We start from the raw sequence: 17,473 nt of genomic DNA, 5'->3' as shown, positions 1-17,473 counted from the left end.
CGCAGAAAACCTCGGGAGGAGTGATCGCTCCACCGCCACCCCACCCCTTACCTCTTTTATTCTTGTTCATTTCTCGTTACTCTCCGACTAACCTAAACACCTGTAACAGGCTTTAATATCGCTTTTGGATAGAAATGATAGTTGTTATTTCTTGTATAAAAGATATTCTTAGGCCCGGTTCAAACGTCGAACTTTTCACGAGCCGAACCTAATAGCCCCAATTAATTACATGACGAGATCGACGTTTGAATCAATTAAGGTCGACTCATGTTGTTTGGGTCGACCCGAGAATAAAGTTCGACATGGCCAGTCGGTCAGTTCGACTACGGAGCGACTCCGATTCAAACGTCGAACTTTTCATGTACCGAACCTAATGCATACATTACAAATACATTAAATAAATTAATTTTTACCCAGAGTTCTGCGTGTTTCCCATTTTTGTCATGCGTACACAGCTTGTTTTGATCTTTTGGAACAAAATGACGGGAAGAGCGGGAAGATATGTGTTCCTCTTGCTTCGAGAGCACAAAATATACTTGCTTGATGTGCATAAACCACTTCTGTTTGCGGCGTTCCGTATTTGAAAGCGATAAGAGTGTAGCGGGTTGGAAAGCAGGTGGCGTACTGTGAGTCAAGTTTTTGAGAGAAAATGACAAAATAAATCGGGACGTAACGCATCGATCGAAATCGATCATCGGAAACCTAATCGATAAATCGATATTACTCGATTTAAATCGATAATAATCAATCGATTAAGCAAATTAATCAATCCAAATCGATGATCACAGTAGTTTAAGCATCGGGTATAGATTTCTATCGATTTTGAGAAACTGTTGGGTACCGCGACAAAACACCCGATAATAATATACTCCGGAAGCTAATTTGATCGAAACAATAGTGTCGAGAGTGTCAGTGATATCAAGGCATTAGGAATACTGTGTACCAGTCACGAATAGGTCGAATAGGGGACATTGACTTATTACAGGCTTAGCTTGTTAACCGTCGCTTGTAACCTTACATTGGTAACCTCAAGCGTAAAACTCTAGCTTAGGAAACACATTTCGTAAGCAGGCGTAAGCTATGATACTCGGCAAAAATATCTTTTCATTAAAAACGGATCCATTCATTACGTTACAAAAATGTAGTCGTTCGTCCACCGGGCTAGTGCACCTTTATCAGTTTCATAGCGAAGGTTACTTATACTGCTATACTATGGCGTGGAGCAGCCAAAACAGTTTGCATTCGAATGAAAAATACTGTACATATCAGGCGCGAGCGAGGCGCCATATGAAAAGGAGAGGATACTGGGGAGAGGGTCTACCAGCGTCATTTAAATTTCATATTTTTTTTCAGCATAATCCGGCATAATGCATCTGAGCCTGTGCAACAAAGCAGACAAAACACAAGCATAAAAAGAATAATAATTAAAGCAGCCCAATAGAATCAAGGTACCTGTATGAAGCATGAATGTGTAGCTAACCGCTGCACTACCGCATGTCTTAGGTCAGTTCACAAACGTATATTCTTCGCGGAGTGATGGTGGTATATTCTTTGTTCTAAAATCAACGTTAGCGACCTGATCTGACTGACCGTTAGCGAAACAACTGGGAGGCGAAACGACTGCAATTCTTTCAGCGTCACACGTCAGGATTGATTTTGAAAGTTGCTTTTCCTCAGTCCCCGATATAATCGATCAAAATCGATACTAATCGAACCTTAACGAAATCGATCAAAATCGATAATCACAAAGAACCTGGCCATCGATTTTGATCGATTTCCGCCGTTTGCATTAGTGTCTCTTTTATTTTTGCAATTAAGTTCGACTAAATAAGGTTCGACGTTTGAATCAACTGCCGAACTTAATTATTCGGGTCGACCCAAATTGGTATTAGGTTCGGCACATGTAAAGTTCGACGTTTTGACATAAAAGTTCTGAGCTTTATACAGTACGCACCTAAATATCGTACGGCCACCCCAAAAACGTTTTCGAAAGTCATCATTCAGCCAATCACAGCGTGATATTTGGTTGTAGGTCACACCTTGAACAGTTTTGCGCATCATGGTGGATTTTTGGCGGCCTTCATACTTACTGGATTTTTAGCGAAAAATTTCGGGAAGAAAATTAAGCGCTACTAAAAATAAACCTTTAATGGAGAAATTTTCTACTTCTTACAGTTGAAACCCAGCTAAAACCCGGAACGGTGAAATGTTGCATTTCATTCACAATTCGCTTTCATTGTTTGTCTTCATCGGAACCGTTGAAGGATCACTAAATTCATCTGGAAAAACAACGCTGAACAACACGACAAACCAAGCGTGAGTTAAAATATTCACACCACATCAAAATCCTTGTTTCTCCGGCATTTCCCGCCAACACGTTTAGACCGATTTTAAAGCCAGGAACGTGAAATACCTGCTTTGAGGGTTCAAAACAAATATTTAGTACTCTGGTAGGTTTGTGTCAATAAAAGCGTAATTTTATTTTACTTTTACTTTGTACCGAGTGTTTCCAGTATTTGTGAACGGTAACGCTTTATGGAAATGAATGGAAATCCACAAATACAAAACCTTCGGGAAATACAACGTACAAAACAGAAACCTAAGTCAGTCGTAACCTTAACGTGAGAAGTAGTGGCCTCGGAAAAGGCGCGTTGCACTGTAAAATGAATCGAGATAATTATTTTACGTCACTTTGCTTGTTTAAATTTTTTGTGGTAAGACGTCGATGCAGAATAGCTATCTTCAGTGCTCTATTTATAAAATTCATACAGGTTTCCTCGCGAAAGCTGTAACCACCCTAATTGCCGTAGTTTAAATAACCATTTTCTCATTTTCTTATTTCGTAATAATTAATGTTGTGTTCAAAACAGCGTGATAGTCCTCCTACTTATGTTTCTTCTTTTTTTGTTTATTTTTGACGAACTCTTCGTGTTATTGAGGTTTTAAATAATTAGTATTTTTCAATTCAAGTTTGTAAGTCCAGCGAATAAAAGACAAACTCTGACTTGGTTGTACACGCATATCACTCAAACCATCATCTCTCGGGCTACAAATGACCAAGGCACACATGCCATCGTCGATTCAACTAATTACTCATTCATGCAGCCGTTGTACACCTGTTTGTAGTCTGGCTAGATCCATCCTTGCAAAACTCTCCATTTTTCATAGCTGAATACATGTTCTAATTGATACTATAAACTAAGCTCATGGGGAACAGTTGGAGCGATCCTGTTTTGTTTCCATGAGCTTAGTTTAAATTGTATTCCACCCACCTCTAACGGCACAGTCTGATGATCGCTTAGTGCGTGAAACTCGAGTAACTGTCCGCATGGTCTCTATCTTTAATTATAGTATTCCGCTCTGCATGTATTTGCATCGAGCACTTCTACGATTGTGTGAAACCTTTTACATTTTTCTTTATTATTCTAATTGATAGATTTGTGTAGTTATCGGGCCTCGGATGAAAAATATCATCTGCATGTATGGCTTCAAACTCAAGGGTGGCCTTGCTGGGAATATCAAGCTTGGTTTTGACAGCAGGGCCCGGCCGAGTATAGTCCGTAAAGCAGTTTAGCCTAAAGCTGACCTGTGGTTCGGTACGGTCCCGAGAATTATTAAGACTATACGATTGAAAAGGAGCTATCCTAAACAAATATTGGTCGGGCCATTATGAATTCTCAGTTATGGATTAGCTGCTAGAGTTATCGGCCGGGAGCCGCTAACCTACGGAATTGCATTTCGCCGGTGGAGCCCCTGATCTATGCTACAGGCAGGGCTGAAAAGGGTTGGGCTACTTTTAAGAGCCCTGCTTCAGGCGAGGCCGCGAGGGAATTTTTGCTTAAAACAAAACACGCGCGCGCTCGACATGCCGCCAGCTTTGCAGGGTCGGCAGGTTTAATGGGGAGCCGTAAATTTAAGATCCGATGAAAGCCTCCCTCATCTTCCTCAAAATTACCAACTGGGCATGTTTAGCTTGTGTTTACAGCAGATGACAGTTGAATTATTTGTTATGTGCCTTATATTGCTCTCACTCTCCCGTAAGCCATTGAGCGCGCAAAAGAGCAAAACTTCCAACTTGTCTAGGGTAGGATTGGTATGGCTCACCATTTATCTTATTAACCTATGGAATAAAGTATTCAGTAAAAGGAAAATTATTATTTCTGTGAACAATGAAAACAAAAACACCTGTCTCCAAAAAAATAGCAAATTATTGGTTGTTTTCGTATCTAAGCAACAAAGAACAACGAAATTTCCTGCTGCGTTTCTGCTCACGCGGAACACGCAGCGTACCCGTGTTGGGAATGTTGTTTTATCAAGTAACGACCAACTACAGGATCAGGTAAACCTGAGTGTGAGTTTTGACAGGAGTTTCTGTCTTCTTTTTATTCACATCCAGCGTATTTCTCAGAGGAAACATTCATTTTATTCCGTGTAATCCTTTTTGGTGGAAAGGTTTAAGATTATGGCTCTCCGATGTTTATTATTAAGCTTCATCTTGTCTTCAGTGCTAATTGTAAGCGTGAATTCTTCAGACAATCTTCATGTCCCTGTTGGTCATTTGAGGCCTTTAGGTTCTCACAGACCACCAGAAACCAACTTAGTGGACGATTTACAGGAAATGCCATCTCCTCAAGAGTTTTGGACTAAATATGTTCGACCCTCTAAGGCTGTCGTGCTCCGAGGAGCCGCAAAATACGGAAGAGCATTTACTCAATGGACTGATGAATATTTGAAAGAAAAGTTTGCAGATTTGGAGGTTCGCCTAGAAGCAAAGAAAGAAAAGAGCTCCAAAGTACCGATTGGTGCGAAAGGAGTTGGAAGAGATACAATTGGTAAGTGCTATAGAGGTTTTTCTCTTCTTCTTCTCTCATTGGTTTCGACACGTCATTTTAACATGAATAGAATAAAACGTTCTCATTTTTTTAAAAATACGATTACGAATATATTACTGGCGAGCCTTAGGGTACAAAATACAGGTGGGTGAGAAAAATAAAGGTTGTGAAAACTAGTTCGAATAAAATGTTAACCTACTAATTCATTTTATCATATACCTGTAGATTATTTACTACATTTACAAAATGTAAGCTTTCTTATAAAGTTTCAGTTGTAGGCGATATTCACAAAATGGGGCTTACATTAAGCTTATATTTTGCTTATTTATACCTAGATGAAGTTTACATGGATAACGTTGTTTGTACATGTAATAGGACTACATGCTGTCCAATTTGGAAATAATCGGATGAAAAAAATTCCGAGGACAGCCAAAATTGGACGAGGCCGAAGGCCAAGTCCAATTTGGCTGTCAGAGGAATTTTTTTAATCTAATAATTATTTCCAAATTGGACAAGCATGTAGTCCTGTTACTTATTAATTTATATAGCTCATGAGGTAATACAGCTTTGCAAGGAAAACTACAGTAACTGTCTCTGAAGAAAGACAGACCGGGCCCTTGATCTTCCAAAACTTGGGGAAGCTTCGAAAATATCCGGTGATCTTCAGAGATTGCCGGGGATTGTCACAAGTCTGCAAGACAAAGACAAACAAAGACAAACAAGACAAACTGTCCTATTTTTACCCAAATTGGACAGTTTCTGCGTTTTTACTCAGTCCTTATCGAAAACTGTCCAAATTAAATCCCAAATTGGACAGTTTTCAGAAATTAAAGGATAATAGCTGTGCTGACGATATTGGATTAACTGACTGCTATATAATTAGTTTTTTAAATGGTCATTTTTGCACTGTTATAGTATATGATTTGGAATAGCGTGTTTTGCATAGGGCTTCATATAAATAAAATCCATGATGGTTAGCGAGATCTCTACAGGCCTGCAAATGATCCCAGCCCGCAAATGATCCCCAGACCGCAAATGATCCCCAAATTGGACCACAAATGATCCCCATATTGGACCGTAAATGAACCCAGGACCACCGCAAAAAGTTAGGAATGGCGTGGACTCCATGAAAAGCCTATGGATGGTTACATATTTTCTCAATTATTCTAGGAGAAGAAAAGACAGGCACCTCAGACATACTGCACAAAATACCAAATTGACATGTGTGGACTGTATAAATTTTTCTATTAGGAAACGCACTGCAAAAAAAACCAGGAATCTTTGAAGATGCCTCTGCCATCTAATTAACCACCTAGAACTTTTCCCTGTCTGCTTCTTATACGTGCGTCCTGGATAGACATGGGGTCCCACGAAAGTGCACAAGATTCCTCTGTGTAAGTTTCCGCAGTGTTCTTTAGATAGATTTATTTGCATGCCGTACAAGTAGAACTGTTGCTTTTGCTCGTGCAAAAAATTTTACTGTCAATAATCTCCTCTGTGCCAAAAGCTATGCAAAAATGTAGTCAATCCACATGGAAATTCTCCATTGTCTCCAAATTTAAGCAGGTAGTGAACATCCTGTGTTATCATACATCTCAGGCCGGGATCATTTGTGGGCCTGTGTAGATCCTTGAAATTGGCATGCAAATGAGAACAATTCATGTTAATTCATTTGTAGTTTTTCTCCTTTGATGTCTTTTAATTTTATCAGCAATCTAAATCTATTGAGAAGTCCTTCAGTGCTTGAGACCACACACAGAAGTAGTATTTTGGCTTCGTTCAAAGCATTGTGAAGATTGGTTAACTGGCAACTTGCTGGTATTTTGCTCATAAAAACATTTTGAGCAAGTTACCAGGTTACCAGTCTTCACAAATTTATCTTTAGTTTCGAAAGCATATATGAAGTTTTCAGTTTTTTAGCAAAATCAATATAATTTTCCATGGAAATGATAAACAGAAAAACTTGAAAATTATCAGCAAATGTTGAATTATGTGTGAAGCACATTTATTTGCTACTTAATGTTTGCGCTAAGTGACAACTGGCGAGGAGTGGCTGGGGACGCAAAGAGTGGAGACACCAGGGTCTGGTCCCAGATCGAGTTGGGAACCGGAGAGAACAATAATTGCTGTATGTTTGATTCTAAATAAATCGTAACAGTAGTAAGATAGATATTTTGCATTATAAACAGTGTAAATCGGAACATTTGGCTCGATCCATTTTCACAACAAAGGCCATTAATAAAAGGAGTTATTCCAAGGAAGTTGCATTTTGAAAAAATTAGCCAAAAGTACCGTTAAGTTTTAAATGATGCCATTAATTATCTGTCCCAAATTATCATAATTATAATAATTCTTGTGCCTCTGTTAAAATTGTAGTCTATTTCCTCTCAAGTCTTTTTATCATTTTTAGTGAATTAACATATTTTGAGGCTTATTTTGATTTGAAGGTAAATCTACACATTACAAATTATAGCTAATTGATCAATATAATAACAGCATATCCCCTTTAAGTCTTTGAATTGTTTAATTTCTTTCACCTTTTACAAACACTTTTTTTTCTCTTTTTTAAGGAAACTTCATCAGCCATTACCATGAAGAAAACAACAATCTCTATGTAGTCTCAGAGTTACCCACCCCAATGTGGCCAGATGTGACAGTCATTCCCCCCCTGACATGTGGCCTTCTGAAGAACAGACTGGTTGAAGTAGACTTATGGATGAGCGGTGGAGGTACTAAAAGTATACTTCACAAAGATGCTTACAATGCGATCAACTGTTTGTACAATGGCACAAAGGAATGGAAAATGATTGAGTACAAGTATGAAGATAAAATATACAAGGCATGGGAGCCTCCACAAATGGTCGGGGGATTCTCGCGCATTAATGTGCTAAAAGTTGACTTGTTGAAGTATCCCCAGGTTGCTGAAGTCCCATGGTCATTTGTCACGGTAAATGCTGGAGACTGTCTCTTCTTGCCCAAAAGTAAGTCCTTGAAATAGATTACATGCCTTAGAAATATCTAGGGTTTTTATTATTTCTTTTTAACAATGTGATAATACATTTAGTACTGTAGCTATTGCGTGGTTTTGAAGCTTAAGATAAATGCTAGCTTGACAAGGCACTTGCTGTTATTTTTACTCACTGAAGATGGGGCTGAAGATAATATATTAACCACAGGAGACTACACATGTTTTACCACTTTTCTAAACACCAAGAGGGGAGTTGAAGATACGACATGTAGCAGAGTATTCTGGACAAAATTCAAGATGTTTGGAAATGTAATGGCACACTGTCTTGTGTATATCTTCTCAATCAAAACTAGATCGAACTTAGGAGAAATTGTAACAAGCTAATAATGTAAATTAAGATTTGATTTCTGAACATTGTCCCAGCATAATGATTTCCTTTGTTTAAACCCCGCTGAATTAACTAATCAATATAATTACGTGATTTAAGTGTGGCTGGGTGGGTACATACAGTATGTGGAATGTTGTATTGATGCCAATAGTAATTGTCAAATTTTCTTTTGAGCAAATGGCACTGCATGACTAGTTTTTAGATTGTGTTTCATGGCATTTAAATTCATTCTGTATTTAATGTTATTCAGGTTATTATCACCAGGTGAGCTCATATGGTACAAATAATTTAGCAGTGGCACTGTTATTTTCTCGCCTGGATGGTTTTGACAACATTGATTTCAGTGGTTGCGATGAGGTGCTAGGGTTTAAACCTTTGAGTGAAATGGATGTGGACTGGAAATACTCTGGACATGGCAACCTCAGCATGGGTAACACTGATCTAGAATCAGTCAGGTATGTGATCTTCTAGAAAACTATGCTTAATCATCTACTCCATGATTTTGTTCGTACTATATTATACATGAAAAACTCGATAAGCTACTGGGTTGCTGTACTTTGGAGCACCATAGATACTATACTGATAATTTTAAGCAATTCTTTGTCAAAGTTAGAAAAGACATTTTTATTAAACAATTAGACTTAAATACGAACTCAATTCAAACGCAAAGCAAGAACGTGACGGATTTTAAGTTTTATTAGAATTATGGAATTATTTTATTAGAATTTTAAATTATTAGAATTTGTAGAATTGTTAGAATTGGAGAATTACCATATTATTACTGTACATATTTCTGTTTTCAATCTAAGCACAACCCCACAAACAAACCTATTGCTTTAAACTAAATTGTGTGGATTGTTGTTGCTGTTCTTTTCTCAGAGTGTCAGCAACAGAGCAGTAAATGCATTATTTTGTTTTCTGAAAATGTGTTTTAAACTTAATTCATCTATGCCAACTGACATAACATATATGCTATAGAAGACCATGTACATGTAAAGTGAAGCTTACTGAGAGTGGTGAATCATTTGACTTGGTAAATGATGTACTTTCTTGTAGGGGAGGTATGCTTGAATTTTTTGGAAGTGATGAGAAATTGGATAAGGCTGGAATTCAAATGAAAACTCAAGATTCAGTAGAGTTTGAACAGGTAGTTATAAGTTCAATGAGTAATTATCCTAATTTATACAGTTGTTTGTTCTTTGATTAGACAAAAAAAACAAAAAACAAAAAACAAAGATTCCATCACAAACCTTGACAACTGTGCCATCAGGTGATCACCATGCAATATTGTCTAATAAGTTGATGTATAATTTGTACATGCAATTGAGTTAAGAAAGCCTGATGTTTATTTAATGAACATGTGAAAATTGCTGCTCTAATCCACCATCACATTCTCATCATCATCATCATCATCATCATCATCATTATTAAATTGTTCTGATTATTATAATTAAGTTAATAATGTAATGTATTTTTTATCAATTTTGTATTTTTACTATTAGCAACTAGTGTTAATGCAAGAATGAGTAAGATTCCATAATTAGTAGAATACATATTGTAAAGTTTGAGAGTACTTTTTGTTCGTTTTTTGATTACTTTTCGTGCACAATTGACAACACAAACCACAAAAACTTTTGCTACATTTCTGTGACATTTTAAACAAGTCCTTCCAATTCTGATTTAATTGATTTTGACCATAACACTAAGTGGGTATAGGGCCAGACACTCTCATTTGCCATGTCACACGGTCACGAGCAGCCACTGTTGCCTCGCTCCATGAGCCAAAACCCAATGCTGTTTTTTCTTTTTCTGCAGTTCTCCACCAAGTCTCTTTCGGTCTGCCACGACTTCTTCTTCCCTCTGGGGCCCACGTTAATGCTGTCTTGGGATGTTTATTTGAATCCATTCCCTAGAACGTGGCCAATGAACTTCCAGTGCCACTGGAAGATTTGCTCACTGATGGTACTGATGTTAGCCCACTTTCGAATCTCCTCATTTGATATTTTCATAAGCCAATAGATCTTCATAAGCCCTTCTCAGACTTTTATGTAGAAATACGTCCAGCTTGGTCGCATCTCTTTTAGTCATACGCCATGTTTCACAACCATATAACAGACTAGCTATAACGTTGGACTTAAAGATCTTCAGCTTAGTTTCAATTTCAGTTGACTGCTCTTCCATATGTTTCTAAGCTTGCTGAATGCTGCTCTGGCTTTTTTAAGTCTGCTTTTGATGCCTTCATCTGAACCCCCCTCCTGGGTCACTGTTCCTCCTAGATAATCAAATTTCGACACTGTTTCCAGTTCTTTCCCACTGATCTGGACCTTTCTGCCTGCGGTGTTGTTCCAGCACATCATCATGGTCTTTGCTGTGCTTATCTTGAGGCCCGTCATTTTTGCATAACATCCCAGGGTGCTGACTTTAGTCTGGATATGACTTCTACTGCTAGAGATCAGGGCTAGGTCGTTGGCAAAGTCAAGATCTTCTAGGAAGTTGTTGAACTTCCATCTGATGCCTGTGTTCCCATGGTTGGTGGTCTTTCTCATAATCCAGTCCACAGCAAGCAGGAAAAGAAACCCAGACATACAACAACCCTGTTTAACACCGGTTTTGATCTCGAACCAATCATACACACCTGACCCATCAATTACAGCGCATTCACTCCCACTGTATATCATTTTCACCATCTTCACAGTCTTCTCAGGAATGCTGTAGCTCCTCATAATCGTCCATAGTACAGAACGATCTACAGAATCAAATGCTTTCTCGAAGTCGACAAAGCAGACATAAAGGTTAGCGTTCCATTCAATACACTGTTCAATGATATTGTACAGTATAGATATTTGTTCCGTTGTACTGCGGTCCTTCCTGAAACCTGCCTGTTCTTGGCACAATTTAGTATCAATTCCATCCCGTATTCATGTAATTATGATTTTGCCTAGAACTTTTGCTGCAAGTTACCATAAGCGTTATGCCTCTCCAGTTGTTGCATTCAGTGACATCGCCTTTCTTTGGTAGTTTCACTATCAATCCCCATTGCCAGTCCTCTGGTATTTGTTCTTGCTCCCACACCTTATGCAAGAAGTAGTGTAAGACATCCACAGATGTTTCCAAATCTGCCTTTAGAATCTCAATGGTCAAACTATCAACTCCCCCAGTGGTTCTGTTCTTCATCTCCTTAAAGGCTGCATAGATTTCAGCCCTTGTTGGTACATCAACGTCAACAATTGGTTCAGATTCAGGAATCACATCCTCAAGATCAAACTCTCCTGTATCTTCAGGTGCTGGACGATTCAAGACTTCAAGGGAATGCTCCTTCCATCATTTTTGAATTTCGTATTGTTTTGTCAGAAGCACTCCCTCTTTGCTCTTTATCATATCCATGGTCTTGCCCTTCTTGGTTGACAGTTTCCTGGTAGCATCATAAACTGTTTTAAGGTGGCCCTGCTCTGCAACTTTCTGTGCTTCCTCAGCGACCTTCTCTACCCAGTCATTCTTGTCTTTCTCGAGCTGTTTCTTCACCTCCTTGTTTTTGGTTGAATATGCATTTCTGAGCTGCTCCCTGACCCTTTCTGATCTGGTGGAATCCATTTTCCTTTTCAACTCTCTCCTGTCATCTATTTTCTTCCAGCTTTCAGCACTGATCCATGGTTTGTTTGACCTTGATTGAAACCCCAGAACCTTTTCAGCTGTTTTTAGGTAAGTTTGCTTGATCTTCTTCCAGTCAATTTCCACATCTTGATCATGATCATCACTGCCAGGCAACTAAATCTGTTCCAAAGTTTGATTTTAAAACTCTGCGCCACCTCAGGCACTTTGAGTTTGGCGGCGTTGTACTTCCTTAATCTGTTTTTGTTCTTCTCAACTCTACACAACTGCAACTTGATCTTTGCGATGACTAGGTGGTGATCACTGTTGACATCGGCTCCACGAAATGCACGGGTGTCTAGTACTGATCTTCTAAACTTTCCACAGACGGCCACATGATCAATCTGGTTCTTGGTGTGGACATCTGTAGATACCCATGTGTGCTTGTGGAAATCCTTATGGGGAAACAAAGTGGTTGTGATGACCATATTGTTGTTGTGCACAGTTCAATGAAATGTTCCCCATTTTCTGACCTCTCCGTGGTGGCTCACCACTCCTTCTACACCATCTTGTTGATCCCCAACTTTCACATTCCAATCCCCCATCAGGATCACTATATCATGTTTTGGGATTTTGTCAAGGACTGTTTGCACCTGCTCATAGAAGACATCTTTTGCTTCTTCCTCAGCGTCGTTTGGGGAGCATACACTTGGACAATGCCAGTTCTGATATAACATGAGTTGAACCGTGCTGTGATAATTCGATCATTCACAGGAGACCAAGAAATTTAACAGGTGGTTGTCTTCCTACTCAGCAACATGGCGACACCGCTCAGTTGTGCATCGTCGTCCCTTCCTGAGTACAGCAACATTTCACCTGTTTGTACCCTCATCCACCCAAAACCAGCCCATCTGCATTCACTGATTCCCAGTACATCGATGTCGTATTTCCTCATCTCTCTTGCTAAAACTGCGGTTTTCCCTATTCGGTACATCGTTCCACGTTCCTATCTTCATAATAGATTGGGGAGAAGCCAACGACTCTATCGGAGAACAGGCTTCCTTTCGGCTTACACCTGTTCCCGTCATCAACCCATCCTCCCATGTCATAAAATTATCATTTGGAATTAGGCAAGTAATTGTGCTGTTCCCCATGTAACATTGTTTGTTAGAGTTTCTGGCTTCCGTAATTGATAATTTTTTACGGGATGGAGGAACTGGCCCCATGCCCAACCCCCAACCTGGAGGGCCTGTGTTTTCTGTCAGGGTGTCCTTCCCTTAGCCACAACATCCTGTTATTTGAAAGGTGCCGGGTACCCGCCTTTTGCTGTTGTCACTCAGCTGCAGCACAACTGCATTACCGGGGTTGTGATGAGGACATGTGACAGCTGACTTGGTGGCAGAGCCTGTGACACGGTAGGCATTTCCTAGCATTTGTGAAGGACACCTGGTGGCCTCAGCATACTCCACCAGGACCCCTTACCACCCTTCAACCCCAATTCTGAGGTCTTCTCAATTTTAGTTATTTCTGGAAACTACATTTTGCTTCCTTTTTAACGACTGTATTACAATTGTTCTTGTAAATAGTTTTGTGCTGTAAATAATTATCATGTAAAGTTTTTTAATTAGTGATTTTTATTAAATTATTATCATCATTATTATATATTTATTTATTCATTTTCTATTTATTATTTTCAGTTAGTGGCTAATTAACATGAAGAAGAAAATCCTGACTTATGACTGTGACTATTTTCAGAATAATTGGTTTATACTACATGTGTAAGCATTTACCTGAATTCAGTGTGTGGTTTCTTTCTTGTTTAGGTGGGGTTGTATAGTTATGTTGAAGGTGTGAAAGAGAATGCTTTATTGGTCAGTATGTACATGCAAGTGCAGTTATAATAATTATTTAAATATGCAGAGACAATAACTACAGCATTTAATTTATTTTACTGAGCATACCTGCTACAGTAAGCCCAGCTCAGGTTGTTTATTTAATGTTATTTTAATAATCTCAGTAGTAGCTGCAGCCTCAGTAAAACTGATTTTAAGGCTATGACATACCAGACGGCTACCTGCAGTTCTGTTGGAAATAAACACAGACAGTGATAATCACAAATTTAAAGCTTTTTTGAGAGAGCATCTAGCAATACAAGAACAACAACAACATCATTAGCAACAAAGCAAACAAAACAACAGCAAATGGGACATAAAGAGAGATATGCTAGTCAAGTTACTTTTAAAACGTACAGGGTGACATGTATCAGCTAAGCTTCCTTTTCAATTGAGTCAGTTGAAGGATAGTGAATGCTTCCATAAATAAATAGAAATTCCATGTGACACTACCTCTATAGGTATGAGAATCGAGTTTAAAACAGTTTGAAAGAATGTTGAGTATTATCTAGCCATAGTTACATATGCATTCAGTTTATTAATGATTATTGTAGGGGACAAATGATGAAAAAACGTCAGCTGATTTAAAGATGGTTTCATGGTGATTATTATGCGTAAATCTTGTCATTAATCTACCGCCACCTCATTAATATTGGACCACCTCGTTACTACAGGCACTTTCTTTAAGCCCATTTAGAAAAGCTGAGTCAGTAATTTATATTTCCACTCTGACAAGTGATAATTTTGGCAGCCCTTTGGTGGCCAGATCAATGGGCTTCCACTATGCATGGTTCCAGGTATTAAGTTTTAAAAAGGTATCAATAGTCAACAGGTCAATAGATCTGAACCTGAACAATAAGTTTGCTTGAATTTGTCAGATCAGGTCTAGTAACTCATCTTGTTAAATTTTATTCAAACCTGTGACTCCAATTCCCTCTTATGAGGACTCTAAATAAATAAAACATCATACTGTGACCTTGGATATTATGATGATCACATGAAAACATGACATCATGCTCATCTGTGTAAGTTGTTTGCAGTTTGTCATTAGGTAGTTGGTGGTTGGCAAGGTTCCCCAAGGGGCGGGTCATTCAGAGAAAGGTGCTGATCAGAATAATTAATCAAGACAATAAGCTCTACATTAATCATTAGAAGTACTACTTGATAAAAATAATAATTGTTTTTGGTTTTGCAGATGTTTGACTGGCTTGGCGGCAACGAAAAAGGATTTATAACTAAAGATGATGTCAGGAATTTAAGTCGTGATGAAATGAGGGTACTTGTTCTCAAGTTTGAAGGAACAGATGTTAGTAACACTGAAGAGGCAGAATATGGGGTCATCGATGTGTCACAAGTCAGGTAATACTCGTGTCCTCTTCAGTTGGAACTCTCTGCTGTAAAATGTAAATGTAAATCTTATTTATAGTGGTCATGCACTTAGCTATACAAGCACTAAGCTTAGATAGTTTACAGGCATGCCACTGAAACAAAGGAAAGAAATATTTCAAATAGACGTAACATAGTTAAAAATCCCAGCTGGCAGGAGGCAGACCAGTTGGCTATTTACAAAGCGTGACCGAGGATTTGAACTCAGGGCCACCGAGAAACAAATCCCGCTAGTGGCAGGGTGGAGACCTTGAACCCAGGACCTCCGGATCACAACACCAGTGACCTAAACCACTCGGCTATGCTACCTCCAAAATAATGATGTTTGGTGTTTTGCTGGAAAGTGAAGAATATTATGTAAAGACTCGAGTGATCATCACAGTTATGTACACAACTTAAGGAATTATAAAAATAAGGCCTGAAAAATTCAAACCCATGAGCTCTGCGATACGGGTGGAGCGCATGTTATATTTTGCTGGTTATTTGCAAGATAAGTTGGAACATTTTGCAACCTTAATCCTTCATCTATATGTACATGCATTAAATGTAAATTGTGCTTAAGTTATCAGTTAACTTTCTCTATGTGTATCTTGTATCTCTATCTTGTGTGTGTTCCTGAACACATACAAGATGTTTGTTTTTTTAATGTGGTAAAAATGATGGTCCTCCCATTAGAAGGAGGCAACCACTTACCAAATAGATCTCTATCATTTATTGTGATACGCATGTACATAGGTTCTAGCCTATTTTCTCCCAAATGGTGTTGTGATTGACCAATTTTGGGAATTTCTATATGTTAATTTGCTATGCGTACTAACTGGATGTGCTTGTTAATATTACACCACACTGTAGGGATGTACTTAATGAGCTACTGGCTGTTGACGGGCATGTGGTTAAGGACAAGTTTATCAATGCTTATGTTGAGGTAATTAACAGTCATCAGCTACTCAGATACACATGTGCAGTGTCATTTTATTTTTTGAAGAATTTTTTTCGATCAAAATGGTCAAAATCACCAAAATGGTGGCAAAACTAATATAGATAATGAACCAAGAAGGAACGAGAAGAATTGATCAGTTTTGCGCTGTGGGATTCCCATGAATTTTTGATCGGCAAACGCGAATAATTTACACAGACTAAATCTTTAAGAATGTGCATGTATACACTGTACTGGGTTGCTAACATGTAGAATGTAAATTTAGAAAGCGGTCGCATTTTTCTTTTAATAAATTTTTTTGCTTCCCCAACACAGGTGATTCAAGGAACAAAAGCCACCGCAGAGATTGTAAGTAAAACAAGACATTAATTTCAGATGAGAAGTGATGGAAACTGTTTGTAGCAAGTACAAATGGTTTCTGTTCCCCAATCCTGAAATAGGCTTTTGTTTTTCTCGCTTTTGCTGCTGTTTTAAATCTTGTTTCATAATAGCTTTGTTTTTATTGTTTTATAGCTTTTATTTCGAGAACCCTCCAGAAATCTCTGCTTTTCGTGTGATTCCCTCTTTAAACATTATCCTCAATTATCCTCCTTGTTAAAGGAGACGTGCATGGACTCGAACACAAGGAAAATTATCGTCCAAAATAGAAAAAATTAGAAAAAATTGTAATACATGGGAATGATACAGTTACAAACAACGGACAGAAAAAGGTAAGATAGAACGGAATCGATTTGCGAACTACAAAGATACAACCTACATCTATTCAGGTTGCCAGGGGCACTACTCACATTAACTGGAATGTCATCAAGGCTGACAAAGTGCTATTCCCAGGCTAACGAGAGTACTATGTTATCCGTTCCCAGTGCATTTGAAGCTCGGAAGCATTCATGTATTAAGCGCGTACTCGTGTTCAATCTTTAATTAGTTAGAGGACGGTTCCGTTAGGAATTGGGCCATGCATTACTTGTGATATTGATCACTGTAAGTTGTTTTATTGTGCGTGTCATAAACAACTACGCATTATGTTACGGTCACTTCTCGTTAACTTTAATCACAGATTTTTGATAAACTACGCGACGAAACCAACACTTCAGACCAGGTTACAAAGAAAGAAGTACAGAGAAATCTTCGTCGTGCCATACAGCGGTTTATAGACTGGGCAAAAGAGCCAGATATTCCCCCAGGCATGGACAGTCCAGAACCGAATGACGCTTATATGGACGATAATGATGATGAGCTGGAGGTGACTGGAGAGACAATACAGGAGGAGGGAAGGCATCAAGAGCTGTAGATTGACGGCTGAATGAAATATTCCGTAGTTTAGACGAGATGTAAAGAAAATTAAGTTACCAAGCTGGAACAAGTTGTTTAGTGATAAATGACTTCTTGAGTATTATTGTATTAGGCGCTGCAAATTGTAAATAAATTAAATTAAAACACATTGAAAATGAAGTAGAATATTGTTAAGAATCTCAAGTGCTG

General features: G+C 38.5%; 1 protein-coding gene across 1 annotated transcript; it reads left to right on the top strand.

The window, feature by feature from the left end:
• The first annotated feature begins 4,223 nt into the window (after positions 1-4,223).
• On the top strand, positions 4,224-17,443 carry LOC145479772 (uncharacterized). The gene is made up of 9 exons (XM_081458219.1): positions 4,224-4,832; positions 7,403-7,813; positions 8,439-8,643; positions 9,245-9,335; positions 13,600-13,647; positions 14,864-15,027; positions 15,907-15,979; positions 16,307-16,339; positions 17,049-17,443. Exons 1-9 carry the CDS (start codon positions 4,463-4,465, stop codon positions 17,280-17,282), a joined length of 1,629 nt encoding a protein of 542 aa, XP_081314345.1. The 5' UTR covers positions 4,224-4,462; the 3' UTR covers positions 17,283-17,443.
• The last annotated feature ends 30 nt before the right edge of the window (positions 17,444-17,473 follow it).

The sequence above is a fragment of the Orbicella franksi genome, chromosome 2 (genome assembly GCF_964199315.1).
Source record: "Orbicella franksi chromosome 2, jaOrbFran1.1, whole genome shotgun sequence".
In the NCBI taxonomy this organism is placed as follows: Eukaryota; Metazoa; Cnidaria; class Anthozoa; order Scleractinia; family Merulinidae; genus Orbicella; species Orbicella franksi.
Note: the sequence above shows the minus strand (reverse complement) of the source record. Positions and strands in the feature narration are given on the sequence as shown.